Genomic DNA, 18,801 nt, shown 5'->3' on the forward strand with positions numbered 1-18,801 from the left:
TAGCTCGTCTGAGCCTCTTTTTACTTTAATCTGAAAATGGAGATAAGGATACCCTACTGGACTGCTGTTAAGATTGATAATTCTTGTAAACCTCTTAGCGCGTTTTCTGGCCCATAATAGCAATGTGCACATGTTAGGCCCCTCCCCGCTTCCCCATTTCATTGGAAATAACACTTGGTAAAGGATAAGTGGATTGCTCTATGACCACAAGTAAGTCAATTAATTGTGGTGTCATCTGTAAAATAAATGTGACTGTTGACCTCATTCAGAGAGATATGAAAATTAATTGATGGTAATGCACATTGGGATTTTTTGCTGAAAAGTACTTAAGAATGGCTCAGTATTATTATAAGTTCTATTTCATCATTAATATTATTTATGAATATTTGGCCTTGTCTTCTCCCGGTATGTTTTATGTCTGTGGTCTTAATTGCATTTATTTCCAATTTAGTACCAACTTGTACTTTAATAAAAATGTAGATGAAATTGAAAAACATAGTTCCAGTCTTTCATGCAACTTTATTTTTACAAGGTGGATGATTTTACCTATTTCAGTATGCTGCCCACGAAACAGACATAAAGATGTTTAGTAAATAGTATTTGTTCATCCTACTTAAAATCAAGCTCAGGTATTTTTCAAGGTATTTAACTTTTAATTCTTACTTTTCTCACTCTTATTTTGTTGACAATTTTCTGATGAAGTTCTTCATTATGAGACATTTGGTCCATTTCAGAAGATAAACACGAATGTTTCAAGTATTTTATAGAAGACATGTTAGCTAGATGAAATCCCTATTGCCATTTAACATCAGGAGGCCCTCACTGCCTTCAGTCTCAAAGGGGGGCTTGTGTTACAGAATCCAGTGTCCCTTCTTGGTCACCGTCTAGCTGTGTGGCCCTGGGGAAGACGTGTCACTTGTTGACTGTCAAACATGAGGCAGTCAGCCTCAATAATCTTTAAGTTCTTTTGCCATTACGGTGTCAGGTCCTTTGCAATGGAACCACTGAAGGTGATCCCTCCATTTGTGTCTGTAAGGAAACAGAGAGACCACATCTACTCCAGAATATTATCTTCTACAATTTAATCCTTTTTACTTTTCTTCTCAGAATTTTAAAATATGCTTCCTTTTAACTGAAGATCACTTAGTACCTGGCATATATTAGAGATTTCAATTAATGACTCAATTTAAGGTTCAAATGCTGAGCAGGACATGTGCACTGGGCCAAGGGGGCTTTCTATAAAGCCCCATTACTGAAGAAATTGGAAGCACATAGTTCCAATTTCATCCTTAAGTGGGTAGGGTTTTATTGATTTATTTATTTACTTAGTTAGTTTTAGAGTTAGTAGTAATAGATACAGACGTGGATGAATACTTCATCTGTAGCCTGCATGTGCATATATAGAATATCTGCTTCTGGGAGATATCAATACCAGGAACGTGATTTAAACCATCTGAAATTGCAAGTGTATCCATAAACTGCTGCAGGTACTTGTGAGAAAACGCATTTGTCAGTGGTTGTAATTACGTGATACTAACAGAAAACTGGAAATCTACTCAGTTCTGGTACTCCTGAAGCAAATGACCAAGGGCCCCAAATTTCCACTCTGGAAAATTCCATTAATGACAAAGATGTCCGGATAGTTTTAGCCACTGATTATTATTGCTGGTCATCAATTTCTCTCTGATTCTGTAAAGTAGATTTATTCATAGAATATCTAATCACGTGCTTTGTTTTGACTGTATCAGGGTACATGGATCGGTCTGCAGACCACCTGAGTTTGAAGGTGTATTTGTTACACCACCTATATCTCTTACTGATACCTCCTTGTCTTCAGGCAAGGTGAATTTTAAAGAAAAACTTTCCTATGAAGCCTTTTTTAAAAATCAACTATCTTTTTGAGTTTTCCTCCAAATGTAAAAAATTTATATGCTTACCTGATAGCTTATTTATCATGGGATCTTTAGACTCACTTCACTCAGAATATTTTGTATGAAATGAATCCAAATGTTCATAGGGCCCTTAAAGACAGTGTTATTCAAAGTGCTAGTCCACCGTGACGTAAAGAGCTTGTCCAGAATGTGAATCAGTGCATTTCTTCCTTCATTAAGACAGTCTTGCTCCCAGAAAAAGTCACCTTAATGCCATTCAGACCGCCAGACCAAACCTCCCGATGCCGGGCTCTTAGCTACAGCACTGAAAGACTCAGGATAAATGGAAGTCCAGTGTTTCTGCAGCTTAGGCAAGTTACTGAACTTCTCTGCGCCACAGGCCCTGAGAATGGAGACACTGGTAGGGTGGAGAGGGAGAGTGTAGGCAGGGGAGCTCAGTGGATGAGAGGAATAACCAGCAATGAGGGGACAGAAATGGTGTGTAGACTGATGGCTCCTTAAAGTAGATACTTTGAGATAGCTGGAGCTCTAGCTGAAGAGAGGGGGTAGTGGCCAGAAATCAGGCACACAGGCGCTGAAGTACCTGGGGTTGAGGTTGGAGGATGGCCTCCATTTGAGGCCATGGAGGTCCTCGGGGCATAGCCAAGATTTTATTTGAGTCAAGGAGGGCCCCATACTCTCTTGGAAGAGATTAAGAAGAAATTCTTAGGTCAGCGAAAGGAGAGCTTCAGGGTAGTTATTCTCTCCACCCCTGACCTCTGAGAATTTGGCTGCTTTATGGCCTATAGGATTGTTGTCAGTTAACTGAAATGATATGATTAAATAGCATTTATCTGTGGCTGTTATTACCGTTTGATACATTTTTTCAATAAATATTTTTATTGTATCAACTGTATGCAAAACACTGTAAGGCCCTGTCAGGAATGTAAATACAAACACAAAAGTGTTACCTGTGCTTCTGAGTGGCTTCTAGTCTTCTAAGAGAGAAATTCTGATGAGAGGGAATACATTGGCAAAAGGCCACCCTTCATATAATCTGTTGTGTCCCAAACCAACAGAGCAAATTAATGCAAAATAGCCCATTTCTGAACGAAAAGATGCACTTACTGCTTTCAAGGTCAGTATAGGAAAACTGGTCTCATCAATTTTAGTTTTGAAGGTGATGGAAATGTGGCTTTACCCATAGCTTTAAAAACTTAAACTTATTTCCCACCGATTTCTTGTCCTATCTGAAATTGTTTTTAAGTGTAAATCAAAAACGAAAAGAAGTTAAATACTTGCCTTGACATGATGAAAGTAAATCAAGTGGCAATTTAATTCCCACTGAACATGTGACCACCATGGAGTTAAATATTAGATTTAAATATGGCAGCTAATTCTCTGCAAGAATTACATTTGTCTCTTTATATGGGCACTCTACCTAATGAACACATTTCTCTTCTCTTAAATTCAGCCGTTGCTACTGGAGCATGAGAAATTAATATACATTCTTATATTCATTAATATTGTTGCTCATAAAAGACCTTTTGATTTTTATCACCCTGAGTTCCCAGAGGCCCATGGAAGCCGTCATTGCTCCAAACCACATGAATTATCGGGGGAAAAATCCTATTAAGGCAAAACCTTAATCACCGCTTGTATTTTACATCAAATTGTATCTAAAAAGAAACTGTAGAGCATATCCATCAACAGAGAATGGATAAATAAATGGCGGTATAGTCCTCTCACAGAATATTATAAAGTAGTAAAAGCAAAAGGATGACTACCACACACATACTGGAACTCAATGTAACTCAATCTCCAGGGCGTTGTTGGGTAAAAAAGGCAAGATGCGAAGAATGCACATTCTCGCATCATATCTCATTAGGGATATAGCGTTAGTAGCAAACCTGTAGAGGAAATGAGTAACACAAAATTCAGGGTAGTAACTGGGCCCCAGAAGAGAGTGGGGAAGTGGATACAATCAAGAAAGTCCCAGTGGTAGAGCGGTGCTTTCAACATACTAGTGATAGTCTGTTTTTTAAATGGGATGGTGGGCTTATGGGCATTCATTTTAATACTATTATTTCAACTACAGAATTTTGATTTATATTTTCTTGTGTTTTCACAATGCAGTTCACATTCAAGTTAAAAAAAAAAGACTTAAAAAAATTTTTTTAATCTTCATTTATCTTTGAGAGAGAGACAGAGTGTGAGCAGGGAAGGAGCAGAGAGAGAAGGACACACAGAATCCAAAGAAGGCTCCAGGCCCTGAGCTGTCAGCACAGAGCCTGACGTGAGGCTCGAACCCACAAACCGTGAGATCATGACCTGAGCCAAAGTCGGACGCTCAACCGACTGAGCCACCCAGGTGCCCGCCCCCCCAAAAAAAGACTTTTAAATAAAGTTCATCAAATTAAACCACAGTAATAAATCTTCTGTGTGCTCAGCACCTGAGACATTGCACAAGACTATAGGAGATAGATAGGGTTGCTTTTAAACTCAGGGAGTTTCCAGTTATGAAATGAATGGAAGACATAAGCCAGAATTCAACTAAGCACAAGTCATGATATAATATGAATTCAGAGAAGGAGGTCGTCGGTGGTCAAAGTGGTCTTGGAAACTCTCAGGAACTGAGAATTTGAACTCACCTTTGAAGGGTGAACTAAACAGAAAGGAAGCTGGGAGATTATGTTTACTTTTTATTCTATTGTTTACATATTCTATTTTTCTTGCCATGTGTAGCACAATTTATAACAGAAAAGAAACTGTGGTATGGAAGAAAAAAAAAAAAAACATTTACTCTGGATTCAGACCTGAATTCAAACTTCAACTTCTCTGTTCCCATGCCGTGAATCACTGAAATTTCTGCAGGCTCAGTTTCCCTGTGTACAAAATGCAGAGAAGGTTGCTTCCCAGGGCTGTGCGAGAAAAATGAGAGAATATTGTTGGCTGGACATTCCAAGCTCCAGAGGGCGTCCCGATCTCTTTTTAATACTGCCATTCAGGGACGAGCCTTCCAGAAAAGAATGGTGGCCAATGGGCTGGTGGAACCCTTGAGCTGAGAAGTTCAACATTTGATGGACAGGGTGAAGAGCCACATACTCCCACTACGGCTCTGTCCTCCACAGAGTCTCCTTTGGGGCTTCCCACTGGCTCTGTTCTTCTGAGAAATGCTTTGCTCTGCTCCCCTCCTTGCAGCTGATGGGCTTCCAGAAAGCCTTGGCTGCCTCCTGCCTTGTTCCTTGGGAAAGTGTATGGATGAATTGATGTGGGCCAGCTCCACTCTAGACTAGAGGGGGAAATATTCTCTCTTCCCACCATGCATCTATTTTTATCTCTTCTTGGCATTGGATAACCAAGACTGGGGACATGATCTTAGAATGGGCTGGGGAAGCCAGCCATAGCACAGCCTAGACATTTCTGGAAGGAGAAATGAGTCTCAATCATGGTCTAGCCCACCTCAGCAGGAGGCTAAAGCTGGGACGGGGACAAATCTTTAATTAGAAATGCCCAGACCTTGCCTTTTCCCCTTGTGTCCTTTGAGCCTCTTTCCCTCAGGAGTCTGAGGCGTCTTAACAAAGAATTAGGGATTCCTAGCTCTCTCTCTGCCTTTCCCCACTAGACACATGACTAACAAGTATATGCAAGGTGTCTGGCTTATGAGAGGCCTGCTATTAATGTCCAATCCCTTCTCATCTCTCCCCTTTCCTAATCTGGGAAGTTCATTAATGACATTCCGCAGCCAACGAGGAGGTCGCTACTTGATTTCTATCGAAAATGACCATTGAGTCCTGGAAAGCAAGCCAGTGCAACCTCCCTCCAGCCATTTGGGCGGACTGTGAGGATGGATACTGAGTTTCTCCTCTGGTTTGCCAGTGCAGAGGGGCAGAGTCTCAAGCCTGCATGCTCAGGAGGCAGGCCCCTGACTCCCACCCTCAGCCTTTACCTCCACGTGCCTCGATTCCAATTTCCATTCTGTCTTTGTTTTCCAGTTGTTCAACACATCAAGCGACATAACATTGTTCTGAAAAGGGAGCTAGGCGAAGGAGCCTTTGGAAAAGTTTTCCTAGCTGAATGCTATAACCTCTGTCCTGAGCAGGACAAGATCTTGGTGGCAGTGAAGGTAAGAGAACACTCCAGAATGTCTCATTATCTGTTGTCGCACTAATGTGTGGAAGTGCATTGTGTCATTTTGTATTTGGCCAATTCAGGAGCCAATTATGTCTGCTATGGTGGATGTGTTCGAATTTCCTGTACCCAAATGGACAGCGGGAAGGGTGTTTGGGGCACATGTAGCTGTCTGAGCTTCTTCTCAGGGGCAACCTGTCCATCTCCAGGCTGTGAATAGCTTTGGGCTACTCTGACAAGTCAATGCTAACTCAATTCTGGGTGGAGGTCGGTAGGGTCAAACAGAATTCACCCAGCTAAGTCTTGGAGACTCAATCTGTCTCCTCAGATTGCTTGATGCTGATGCCAAGCTCAGCTAGAGCTTGTCTCTGGTGAAGGTTCTAGAAGGGAGACCAGAGTTCACTTTTCCCTCTCAGCCTCTGCTCTGCTGACGTCTTCTGTTATACCTTACCCTGTCCCTCCCAAATGTTCCCAGAGCCCCAGGACTGTAAACAGTGCGGGCAAGACTCTATCCTGGGGTAGATGGAGTCTCTTGTAAATTCCACTACCCTAGGAGATACAAGGTCTTACTGAAATAAAAGAGTCTGAAAGTCCTTACTTCTAGCCATTTCCCCCAAAACTCAAAAAGGAGACCTGGCCTTCAATAAGATAAATATTACTGGAGGGGAACAAAAGTTCCACTGAATTCTCTAAAACACAAGAATTAACAAAAATAGCACAAAAGACTTGAGCGTATCTTTTACATATGCATTGTCAACATTTTAAAAAACAACTCACCAAGGTATTGAATAATATATGCAAACCACTTAAAAGAGGCATATATTTATTAAATGAATTAGGTGGCAAAGGAATGTAGACTTGGCTAGCATAATAAAATGCAACTTCTTGGCTTAACAGAAGATGACTGGGTTTTGTTTGTTTCTGCCAAACACAGAATGTTTACATGAGTGGCGTTTGTTTACTGGTTATAATCAGGACAACCTTTCATGTTTGAAAAAATCAGATGTATATTCCATTACTGTTGTACTTAGCATTAAAATACTCTGGTATATACAGAATAGGTCACTGAGGAGAGAGGTAAAGTTCTTGAACTTTCTCATCCTGCAGATTAAACACAGTTTCTGTTAAAACTCATCCAAAGGAAAAAACAGTGCATTTGCTTTCTTTATCTTCCAAAGTAACCAACATGACTGGATGCTCTTAGACGCTCACCAGAGGTTTCTAAAAGCTGCATTTTAAAGTGAATAAAGGACATGGTGGCCCATTTGGTTGAGCTTTGGAACTTGTCTCAGGTCATGATCTCACGCTTGTGGGTTCGAGCCCTGCATGGGGCTCTGTGCTGACAGCTCTGTGCCTGGAGCCTACTTCAGATTCTGTGTCTCCCTCTCTCTCTGCCCCCCCCCACCCGCTCACACTCTGTTTCTCTCTCTCTCTCTCTCAAAATAAATACACATAATAATAAAATAAAAATAAAGCGAATAAAGAACAGAATTTTCTAGGGAGGGTAAATGTAGTGTCAATAAACATCATACTAAGTTAAGCAAATGGAAGGGGGAAAGGGAGCCAGAGGAGAGGAAACAGGAAGGAGATGCTAGAAAGATGTGAGGTCAAGTAGGGTAGAAGGTGTAAAATAAGAATCCTGCTCTGATTCTGGGGGCAGGGGTGGGGGGGGCAGGGGTTTAATTCCTGCTGTTGCGATTGCTTCCTCTTTCCTTTACCCCAAAAGTTTGTTATTTTTTAAAGCACAGAATGTTCAGAACATTTGGCAGGGTTATATCTGCAGGCTCTGCTCTCTTCTGCCGCTCTTTTTTCCCCCTTAGGATAAATGGGACCAAGAGGTGCCTCTATTTTTGTAGATTCGTAGACTGATAAAACATGAGAGCTGGAAAAAGCTTAGGGAAGAGCTGATCCTAATCTAGTCATGAGTTATACACAAGGACACTGAAGACCGTGGATTTGTGTTCTGGGCTCATGTTTCCTCCCACTGATATTTGGAGACCACCCAGGGAAATAAGTCAGCCCATCAGATTCTGAATTCAGATTCTTGAGGTCACAAGGTGAGACTCTTTGAATGTACAAACATTCTGGGAGATTAGAGAATCCTAGATGATCGTGCAGGAGTAGCTGAGGGACCTCGGCCAGATAGGGAGAAATTTCTCAGTGGGTATAGCTTTTCTTTTTGGTATCATTTCTTATTCTCTGCCTACTTCGCTGTATTTCTTTGAATGCCCTTGAAGAGAGGGTGTTGCATGGCTAAATCCAGGGCACCCTCAGCTCTTGGGTTACATTTCCTTCCCAACACATGCCAAAATAAGGTTTCAGGGCTTGGGCTGGTAATGATGAAAGATCAGCCGGCATCAGCTGTGTGTAGCCAGTGGGGCATGCTTCCACGTGGTCACATCTCCCTTGGCTACTGTCGGTGAGGCTTCTCTGGTTCGAATCACAGTCACAGCCCTAATCCCACCTCTGACCTAGACCCAGGACCTAGTCCTCATAGACACCCTGGCTTTGCCAAATAAGTTCGCAAACGAATGACCTATGAAGAAGAGTGCTTGTTAATTAACACCGCTAAAAACAAGCAAACAAACAAACAAGAGACAAGCCAAGGAACAAAAACTTGGGTTTTTCCCTTTTATCAAATCCTGACTCCTCCTCTGCCAGGTCCTTCTTGTTGAAATTCAAATGCAACTGTTGTTTCAAGCAGAGAGGACAAAATGCCTGCAGCTCAAAAATGCAGTTCCAACTTCAAGGTCGCACACCTAAGAAGTCTCATCTCAGTGATCTTGCATGTGCAGTTTTGTTGAAATCAAAGGCTTTGTTTATGTTCGCTGGAATGACTTCAAGCTTCAGAGAGGATGCCCAGGTTAATTTTCCGGGATCCGCAGGCTGCAACCTCACAAGGAAGGAGTCGGATCTTCTACAGGCTCCTGATGAATGGATCAGAATAGCACATGGGCCTTTTACAAAGCTGCTGTCTCCAGCCCAACCTGCTCAATTTTAGGGCTGCGAGCTGGCCAATTGAAAGTGTGTTCAAAGACTATCCCAGGAGCCTGGGAGGAAAACGTCTATGGTTCCGGCCCTAACCACAGGAAAGCGAATTTTTAAGGAATGAGACAAGCTGAATGCAGCTTCCGGGGCCTGCACAGACTGTCACCTCTGAGGAGTGGCTGCGGGAGCTGCTTCTCTCCCATTGGAGGCACCCAGGGATGTTTGACAGGCTTTCTGCCCGTTGCCTAGCAACCCCGGCAGCATTGATTATGTATGCTAAGAAATTGCAGCTATTGTCCTTTTTCTTTCTCTAGAAGGAGCTGACTGGTTTGAAATCCAAGACTTTGCATTCAGACTGACAGATGTCAGTTTCCTGTAAATTCTGGCGTCGCCTGCCCCAAGTGATTTCAGAACTGGAGGGATCCACGGGAACCGATTTGAGACGGAAGTGATCCTAAGGCATGTGTAGGGCATTAGAGGGTGCAGGAGGGCTGAGCGTGCCTCTCCCTTTAGAGTATCTGCTTGTTTGGAGCCAACCAGACTGACCTTTTCTTGATATTTTTGGATGACCTTTGTTTTTTAGTGAATAGATTTGACAATTATTTTTTTTTCCTCTTTACACTGTATTACAATTGAAGAGCCCATAAAGAGAATGAGAAGCAGAGAAACCAGTCTTTGATCAGAATGAGTTACTTTACCTTTAAGTAACTCAATTGCCAAGGAAACGCTTCATGGCAGTTTCCCTGCATTAGCTGTGGGTGCGTTAGCTATTTTTGGCTCTCTCCAACCTGCATTTCAATAGCTACAATGCCTACAACATTTTCTTGTACTATGAATGCATGCGGATTTTTGTTTTTTAAACATAGCCACAAGTGCGCTTTGTAGGATTCATGGCCTCTCCTCCCCCTCTCCACTAACTCAGGTGTATTTCCAGAAACATAAAATGCTGCACACGAGAGAGACTTGAGAAATCCTACAGAACCCAAGCCTCATGTTTTATAGATGAGAAAGCCAAGACCCAGGGAAGTGGAGTGACTTCCTTGAGGGGTAAGTTAAAGTGAGTGAGAGGCACCAGCACAGGAACATTTGAGACTAGAAAGGACGAAATCTGACTTCAGCAGGCACTTCCTTTGGGATTTTTGCATTTCATGTTTCTGAATATCTTCTTGTTAACAGAGGAAATAAGGATGATTTTCTTCACCAAGGGTTTTGGAAGAGTTGACTGATAAGCCCTCTGGCACACTACCGTTCGGCAGCCCCAAAGTCACATCCAGCATGTTTTTCCATTCCTGTGTCTGGAGAGCCCTACCTCGGCCCCTCGATGCACACAGCTCCCATTAATCCATCAGCTCTCTGCTCAGGTTGCTCCTCTTTGGAGATACATTCCCTTGCCTGCTCCCCCAGCTAAGTCAAACCTCCCTATTACATGCTAGTAAGGCATCTGCCCTTGTCCTTCACAGCATTTGTCAAGGTTGTGCATTCTATATGTATCCGCGGGCTTAGTTAATCAATGGCAAGATTGTGGGTCTCCTCCATTAGAGCAGTATTTTTGAGGGCGAGAACCATGCTTTTTAGCACATTGTCTAATATCTAGTAACATGGAATCAGTGCTTGTTGAGTGAACAAAAGGATAGACGGGTGGACAGATAAACTATAGAAAAAATAGCCTTTGAAAAAGTGAAGAGTCTGCAGTTGACGTTTCTAGGTAAGGAAATGATCTGATGAGCTACTGATAATCATAGAACTTTATAGCTGAGAGGCACTGTAAAGATGATATATAGAGGATAGTGTAATCTAATGAGAAGTCATTTTAGAAATGACTGAACCACTATGCAGGTATATAGAACTATTAGCTGATGTTCTTTAGCTTAACTCCCACCTTTTGTGAGGGAAGAAACGGGAACCCAGAGAAGATGAATGACTCATCCAAGGTCACGTAGCTTGACCAAGGTCACCTAACGTGAGACATAGGACTAAAACTCAGGCCTCCCCGTCAGTATGATGCTTACCATGTACCACACTCTTATTGACTGAATTTTGCACATGCCCTGGTAGACCAAGTTCAAGAAATTCAACACAGTGCCACTTATCAAGTGCTAGTTGTGCTCATTTGCGTGTAAGGTCGACAGATACTTTTCTTGTTTTCCCAGTAGAAACGTAATTCGAGGAAATAGGCAGAAATAAAGAAAACTGGATTCTGGAATGAATGTTAACAAAACATCACAATCGGCTTTGAGGAGAAGAGCAGTAGACTGCTCATTGGAAACCTAACTCAAGCTGGTTTAAGAAGAAAAGGAAATTTATTTGTTCAAGCTACTGGTATCCTTGCTTCAGGGACTGATGGATCCAGGAAATCAGTTCTCCCTGTCTCTCTCGGGTCTGCTTTCCTCGGTATTGACCGTATTCCCAGGCAAGTTCTCCCCACACTGTGGTGAGCTATCTAAGCAACAGCTATGGGCTTGGATCCTGCCATCCAGCAACCCAAAAGAGAGCTCCTCTTCCCCAACAATTACACAAAAGTCCAAGGGCCAACTTCCTACTGGCTAGTTGTCTTGAGTTGGGTCACCAAGTCCTCTGACTCTCTGGATAATAGTCTGAATATCCAGGACTGGGTCACGTACATATTCTTGCAAATGGATGGTGGGTCAACTCTGCACAACACACATGGACTGAACGTGGGGAACCATGCTTCCCTGAAAGAATATGAGAGATTCTATCCCTGAAGAAAGGGGTAAAAGTCTGAGAAGAAAAAAAAAAAAAAGGAATATGACCAACTCAAATAGGAACTACAGGACAGCTAGGCCTCACTGCTAGAACAGTTGGGATCTAAAAACTCACTCTGGATCTGAGGTGGCCCTTGTGACTGTGCCCTCTTTATCCTCTCAGCAGGAGATGCCAGGGACTGTCCTCCAGGCTTCCCTGCTGATGGAGTACAGCTATCTCTTGCCTCTGCTGCTTCCTAACATTTGACTTCTGCTTCTGGGCCAACTGCTGCTCACGTAGTCTCTGTGCTCCCCCCCACCCCCACCCAATGCAGATTGCTCAAGAAGGAAAATACTGTGTGTTCAGTTGCTCTGTTCTGTCTTCATGCCAGGCCACCTACCTGTGGACCAACTATCCAAGGTGGTCACATGGCACAGATGAGGCCATCTGTGGGGAAGAAGCAACTAGAGCCAATTATCTCAGAATATGTATAGGGCAGAATAAGGGCTCAAAAAGGAAAGCTCATTCCCTCCCATTGTAGAAGAGTGAAAAAATTCATAGACAAGAAAGGACATCAAGAGTTCATCAGTTCAAGCGCTCTACCCAGGCACGTTTATCTCTAAGGCATGTGGCTATTTTCTTGCTTTCTTTCATTTTAGTTTTGTTTTTTTGTTTTGTTTTGTTTTGCTTTGTTTTGTTTTTGTGGCAGTCACCATATCAGTCCTCACATGTCAATAAATCATGAGGTTTGCCTCCCATTCCTCCCTCTTCCTGCACTTTCTCCCCACTGCACACGGAATCCTTGTTCCCACATCATGGAAATGGAAGATGACAAGATTAGTATATTTAAGAGAACATCTGTCAGCGCTGCCCTATAAAAAGAGTTTGTATGCCTTAACAGGACAGAATGTTGCAGAAAGTGCTATCAATTCCATCTTGACAAGTCTCTAGTAATAGAAGTTGTAGAACTTTTAATGGTGGCTTATTAAAAGGCTTCATCGTCTTTATGGTCCAGACATTGTTTAATAGATTTCTACTGTACTTTAGTGTAAGGCCATTCTTTCCTGGCACGTGTGTGTGGGTGTGTGCACATGTGTATCTGTGATGTGTGTGTGTGGGGGGGGTGAGGGCTGTGTGAGAAATGTGTGCACTCCCATACAGCATAGGATTGAGAGCAACATTTGCCTGGTGAGGGTCCCTCTTGTATTGAGTCAGGGCCCCGGTGATTAAGTTGCTCCACCAGTGTCCCCTTTCCAGTAACTTCAACTTTTAACCTTTGACAAGAGATCTGTTTTTTGTCTTGTTAAGTTGTCTTGTTAGCCCTATTTTCTGGCTTGTCTACAATTTATCCCCATCTTCTCAGACATGCTAAGCCCAAAACAGTGCATTTCACTGGAATGAGGACTCATCTGGTATTCAACATAGCTGGAGGCTTCATTTCACACTTCTGTATCTCTGGAATCTGTGCCTCACTTTTTAATTGACTGCCCCGCTTTTTAATTGACTTTAACATGATAAGCCAACTGTCAATTGACTCTTGGTCTACCATGATCCATCAGCAAGTTTTGTGCAGTTGGCTCCAATTTTTAATTGTATTTAAAGCTGGTAAATATATTGCAGCTGCCCATGCTGGAGGACAACTTCTGATTCATTCCTTTGAGTCAATATTTTTCTAATATGACTGTTTCTATGAATTAGTTTGATGTCTTCCAAAGACTTAGCATTTGTAATATGCAACTTGATGTGATATGCACGCATAAACCATCAATTTCAGTACCCAAATGATTGTAAACATTTTAAAGTGTGTGAATTAAGACTTGGCCTTGTGTTTCCCATTGGATGGTCAACTTGTTAGATTCTGAACCATAAGAGTCAGCATGGCTGTGAAAATAAAGATAGCAGCAATCAACACCCTGGCTATGAATCTTGTATTTGAAGCTGTCACTTGGTACATAATTAAAGTCCTTGCAAAGGCCAGTTACATATGATTGAGTTGATATACACAGGTGTTGGTTTCTAATACATAGTGAGCACTGAGTGTGATCAATTTCATTTTCATATAATCATTTAATTAGTTTTCATTGCCTTAATGCAGGCAAGCCACCTATTGGACTCTGCTTAGTTTTTTTTTTTTCAGTTTACCTATTTACTTATTTATGTATTTATTTATTTAGAAAGAAAGAGAGCATGAGTGGAGAAGGGACAAAGAGAGAGAGGGAGAGAGAGAATTTCAAGGAGGCTCCACACACTGTCAGGACAGGGCCCAACATGGGGCCTGAGCTCACAAACTGGGAGATCATGACCTGAGCCAAAACCAAGAGTTGGACACTTAACTGACAAAGCCACCCAGGCACACTGCACTCTCCTTAATTTTTAAGATCTTATTTCTATAAAGGTCTTCCTATCTCTGAATTTATTAAAATATAGTCTTCCAAAATTCACTTTTGTAAGAATTTGATAAAAATTTCCTCTACCTTTCTTTAGAGAAGACCCTGTAAGTTAGAAGAATCACACAGTATCGTGACTACAGCTTACTCTAAATCCTTGGCTAATTGTTGCCTGTAAGAACCTTATAAGAAGGGTGTCTGCCTTAATTCTATTTCAGTTTACTGTTGTTTTCCAACAGTTGCAGGAGGCAGGTTGACCCGTTGATAGTCTTTGGAGATGGCTTTTATGGAACAGTGCTATCTAACAGAAGTATAATGTGAGCCACAAATGCAAGTCACATTTGCATTTTTAAATTTCCTAGTACGCACATTAAAAAGTAAAATGAAACGGATGAAAGTAACTGTATTCATATGTTTTATTTAACGCAACATATCTAAAATATCATTTTAACATACTATTAATATAAAAATATTAATGAGATATTTTATACACTGCCAGTTTTCAAAACCTGGTGTGTATTTTATACTTACAGTACATCTCAATTTGGATCAGCCAGAGTTCAAAAGACCACCAGCCACATGTAGTTGTTGGCTACCATATTGAATAGTACAGGTCTAAGAGGCATCGGAAAGGTCAACAGTCTCCATTATCAGCAGAGCTAGATGCAATCAATTATCCTGACCCGGAAGAACTTAGGCATGTTGACAGACATTCTCATGCATCTTAGTTGTTTCATATGGGAGTTAACTCCCTGCCCTCCATATTTTAAGCATGGTAATAGGCATTGGACATAATGAAGTCCTACCATAATAATCTCTTTGTTTTTATACTTCACCTTAACTTTGTTTCTGTGATGTTAAATATTATAGGAGAAGAATATGAGATTAGTGTTTAAAACAAGGACATAAGCTTGTGTTTCCTAAGCCACCTGTACTTTGAAATGCAATGATCATTTGTCACATCCTACCACATCCAATCACACCAATGATTTCAAATAAGCTTTCTCGCCTCTCCTCCGAGCTTCCAGTTAGTTAGCCTTAATATTTTGTGGAAGCATTTGCGATGAATGCTAATTTTCCTTTTGTTTTTTTTTTTCCCCCTTGCCTCCATTTTGCCTTTGCTAGTTTCTCAGTTCTGTGCTGAAGTTTATTGCATGCTGCTCAGTTCTTCCAACTCTGAATCAGTGTGTGCTCAAGGCAGTAACTCTCTGTAGCTCTGGATGAGACCTCTCCCTTGAGAATGTCTTCAGAAAGGATGGTAGCTTTTGAAGTGTCAGGAAATTCACCAGGAATAAGAAGGAATGAAGCTACAAAGCAGACACCAGGAGTAAGAAAATAGCAATGCTTACTGATGGGGCAAATATGCCTGTCAAAATGAAACTTAAGTGGAGGGAATTGTCAGTGAGGGAAGCTGCCACCTCATGTCCATTGCCAAGGACTCGGGGAACCAGCCAAGCCTCCTTTAATTGAGTAAAATGACAATCAGCCGTGGTACTAAAACAGAGATGATTTTTATAAATAGGGTTGATAGCAGGATTTTTCCAGCTTCTGATTGCTGTCTGGCTATGGTTCCACCCTGAGAAAAATTCTGCCCTCTGAGTGCCAAATTCAGAAGATGATTTTGCCCAACTTGTTACTGCCATATTTTCTGAATCTCTTAAAATAGGATTGAATCATAATTTAGAAAAGGGACCCAACATGCAAAAATGGATGGGCACATAGGATGCAGCTAGGTTTGTAGGATGCACTCACCCCATGAATAGTGAAATCTTTCTCAAATCCAAAAATTTTACTGAAGCACAGCTTCTGACATTACACTACGAGCAGTCTCTTCCCATAGTGTATTGCCTTGGGGAAATGGAGATGTGAGATGCTTATTAGCTCTTTTAGTTTGGTGCCCCCCCAACAAAAATTCTGTCTTCTCTTCCATCCCACCCTCTACCCCACTGCCGAACTCTCTCCCTGTCTCTCCCTCCCTGTCTCTCTCTCTCTCCCTCTCTCTTAAACACACACACACACACACACACACACACACACAATCTAGCATTCTGGAATCAACAGTACATAGCTAAAACTTATGAAGAGAGATTACATGAAGAATCTTTTCATGCCTTGTGATAATGCCCTAAAGGGGTCAGTAGTCTTCTTTAGTTCAATGTTAATGATAGGCTGAGGCCCTAGAAATAATCTCAGTGACACAGGGCAGCCTCTGAGTAAGGAGACTTTATCTCTGAGAAGACATCACAGGCTTCAAAGGGCTTTTGGAGGGAAATGGTGGCAGCCCGGGGTACCGCTGTTCTCATATTGAGCCATCTCTGTACCTTATCCATGCATCTTTGGGCCTCCCTGCATCCTCATGTGAACAAATCAGATGCAGGCCTAGTTGTGGTTTTGATTTCAAATATCACTGTCTACCGGGGACCCTCGGAGGCCTCTTAGCTTACACTACCTCACTCAGTCCTCCCAGTGACCCTGAGAAATAGATGACATTGTTCCCCTCACTCCACAAAGGATAAAACCAGAGCTCAGAGAGATCCAGAGCAGTCAGAATTTGAACCCAGATTTTTTTTTTTAATTCTAAGCTAGAATGCCTTCTTTTTGAGTGCCACTATTGTGAGGATCTGTCATTTGTGGGGGTTTTCTGTTGTTGTTGTTTCTTTATTTTGAGAGAGAGCGAGAGTGAGTGGGAGCAAGCAGGGGAGGGGCAGAGAGCGATAGAGAGAATCCCAAGCAGGCTCTGCACTGTCAGCGCAGAGCCCGACGTGAGGCTCGATCCCACGAACCATGAGATTGTGACCCGAGCCAAAATCAAGAGTTGGACGCCCAACGGGCTGAACCACCCAGGTGCCCTGTGAGGATCTGTCTTTTGACCAGAAGGAGAACACAACCGCTTGGGGCCAGCCCTCCAGGAGAGAAGGCATTGGGAAGTCTCCTCCTCATCCTTACATTCTCGTCCCTGCTTTCTCTACATGTACTCGGGCCCACTCGCTACCTTTCCACATGAACGTCCACTTTTCAGCCCTTTCCAGTGCTCCCTCATCTCTAGCTTGCACAGATCTCGTGGGTTCAGGGTTCTTTTATTTGCCCAACGTTGGATTCTGTTGTCAGCGGAAGTAGTGGAGACAGACACGTACCCAAAACCATAATGCAAGTCCAAGTACAGGAGATGTTCCGATGTGTGTATTTTGCTCCCAGGCAATGGCAACGTCCACGTCCTCTGTGTCCATCTTCTTGCCCTAACTGTGACTTATTTTTCTACCTAGAAGTTAGGCAGACCAAAACACTGGTTGGATTAAAAAACACCTAAAAAGCAGGCCCACAGATAAAACGGACCTAAACAGGTCATGAAGATAAGCACTTCATGCCTCCCATGAGGAGGCTTAGTTTGGATGGGGACAAGCAAGAGGAGCTTAGTTTGGATGGGGACAAGCCCAGTTTCTGGAGCTTCGAGGAAGCAGAGCCCCAAAACGCAGGCTTTCAGCCTCTGTTCATTTTGTTATTAAATGAAGAAATGTGCGGTTTCCATGGCAACAGCCCTACCAAAATTTTATGGCTTCTCTGACTACTTGCTGGCCCAAATCAGCTCACTTTTCAAAGCAGGTGCTCTTAAGGGATGCTTTTTGAAAAACCACATTCTAATGTGAGAATGGGGAACCCCACCACCAGACCCTTTTTTCAGTCGGTACCTCCAGGCTTTGGCATAAGAGGTAATTGCCTGTAGCCTAATGAAAACTGTAGATATAATTTCTGTCTCCTTGGGTCAGGTCAGCAATGGGAAGAAAGCTTCAAATCCTGCTAAAGGCAGTTCGTGAAAACACTAGATTCTATACGGATTGTAGCAGAAAAGACTTTGTGATCTTGCTGTTGCCTCTGTCATCTTAATGTTCTCTTGTCGCTGATATGAAGCAGACCCTGCATATTCATCGGTGCCCTCCTGTGCTTTCCCTGCTTGGGAGAGCAGCCCTGGGCATGGTAAATTACATATTGCAAAGTCATCGTGTGGCAGACTCGATGACGAGCCTCCTGACCCCCTTTGGGAATGAAGGATTTGCTCCCTCACTTGCTAGGAAGCCTCAGTCAGTCCTCAGCTACCAGCAGCCTGTGGGGGCTCAGAAAGGCCATTCAAGATCACACTCCCTTCCCAGTGGCCTCTGTCTGATGGCTGACTGATACAAAGCTACAAAGGCCCAGCCCCTTTGGCTGAAACTCAGGACAGCTCTGAAGGGTCATCCCATAGGCCTTGTGGGGGAGTGTTGAGACACAGCTCCACTCCCCCGGTGCCCAATCCCTCCCAGCAGGTGCTAATCCCAAGAGCATGCCCCAATGAATGTCTTGGCTGCTAACTTCTATCCCAGAGTCTTTCCCTCAGGAACTTGACTTGTGGCACATTCCAAGGTCTAGAAGTTGCCCATGTCAGGAGTATCTCCCACCCAGGAGAGCAGAGTCAAGGCAGCAATGAGCTGTAACACGCGACATGACCACCAGAAGCCTGGCAGTGCTCGTTGACCCTGACGCAGTGTGTGGTACACATCTGGCAGGCTACATGCTTTCATTCTGTTCCCGAGTGACTATGGATGTTCACATTTGCCCTCTAACACCAATAAAGACAGATGGAAGTCTCTGGAAAAAGGATTCACATACCCACATGCCACCTCTACCAGGAGGAGTCCTCTGGCCGTCCCTTCTCCCTGTCCCTTAACTGTGGCTGCTGTCACAAATTA

General features: G+C 42.8%; 1 protein-coding gene across 3 annotated transcripts in view; it reads left to right on the forward strand.

Annotated features, from left to right (window-relative positions):
* Positions 1-18,801, forward strand: part of NTRK2 (neurotrophic receptor tyrosine kinase 2) — a 332,327-nt gene that overhangs the window by 241,730 nt on the left and 71,796 nt on the right. For all 3 annotated transcript variants that reach the window (XM_047097632.1, XM_047097611.1, XM_047097621.1), the window contains one exon: positions 5,867-5,997. In XM_047097632.1, the coding sequence (XP_046953588.1) occupies positions 5,867-5,997 (131 nt within the window). The remainder of the gene's footprint in view (positions 1-5,866; positions 5,998-18,801) is intronic.

The sequence above is a fragment of the Lynx rufus genome, unplaced genomic scaffold (genome assembly GCF_022079265.1).
Source record: "Lynx rufus isolate CCGP_SWC_20201006 ecotype Redwood Valley unplaced genomic scaffold, mLynRuf1.p SCAF_10, whole genome shotgun sequence".
NCBI lineage: Eukaryota > Metazoa > Chordata > Mammalia > Carnivora > Felidae > Lynx > Lynx rufus.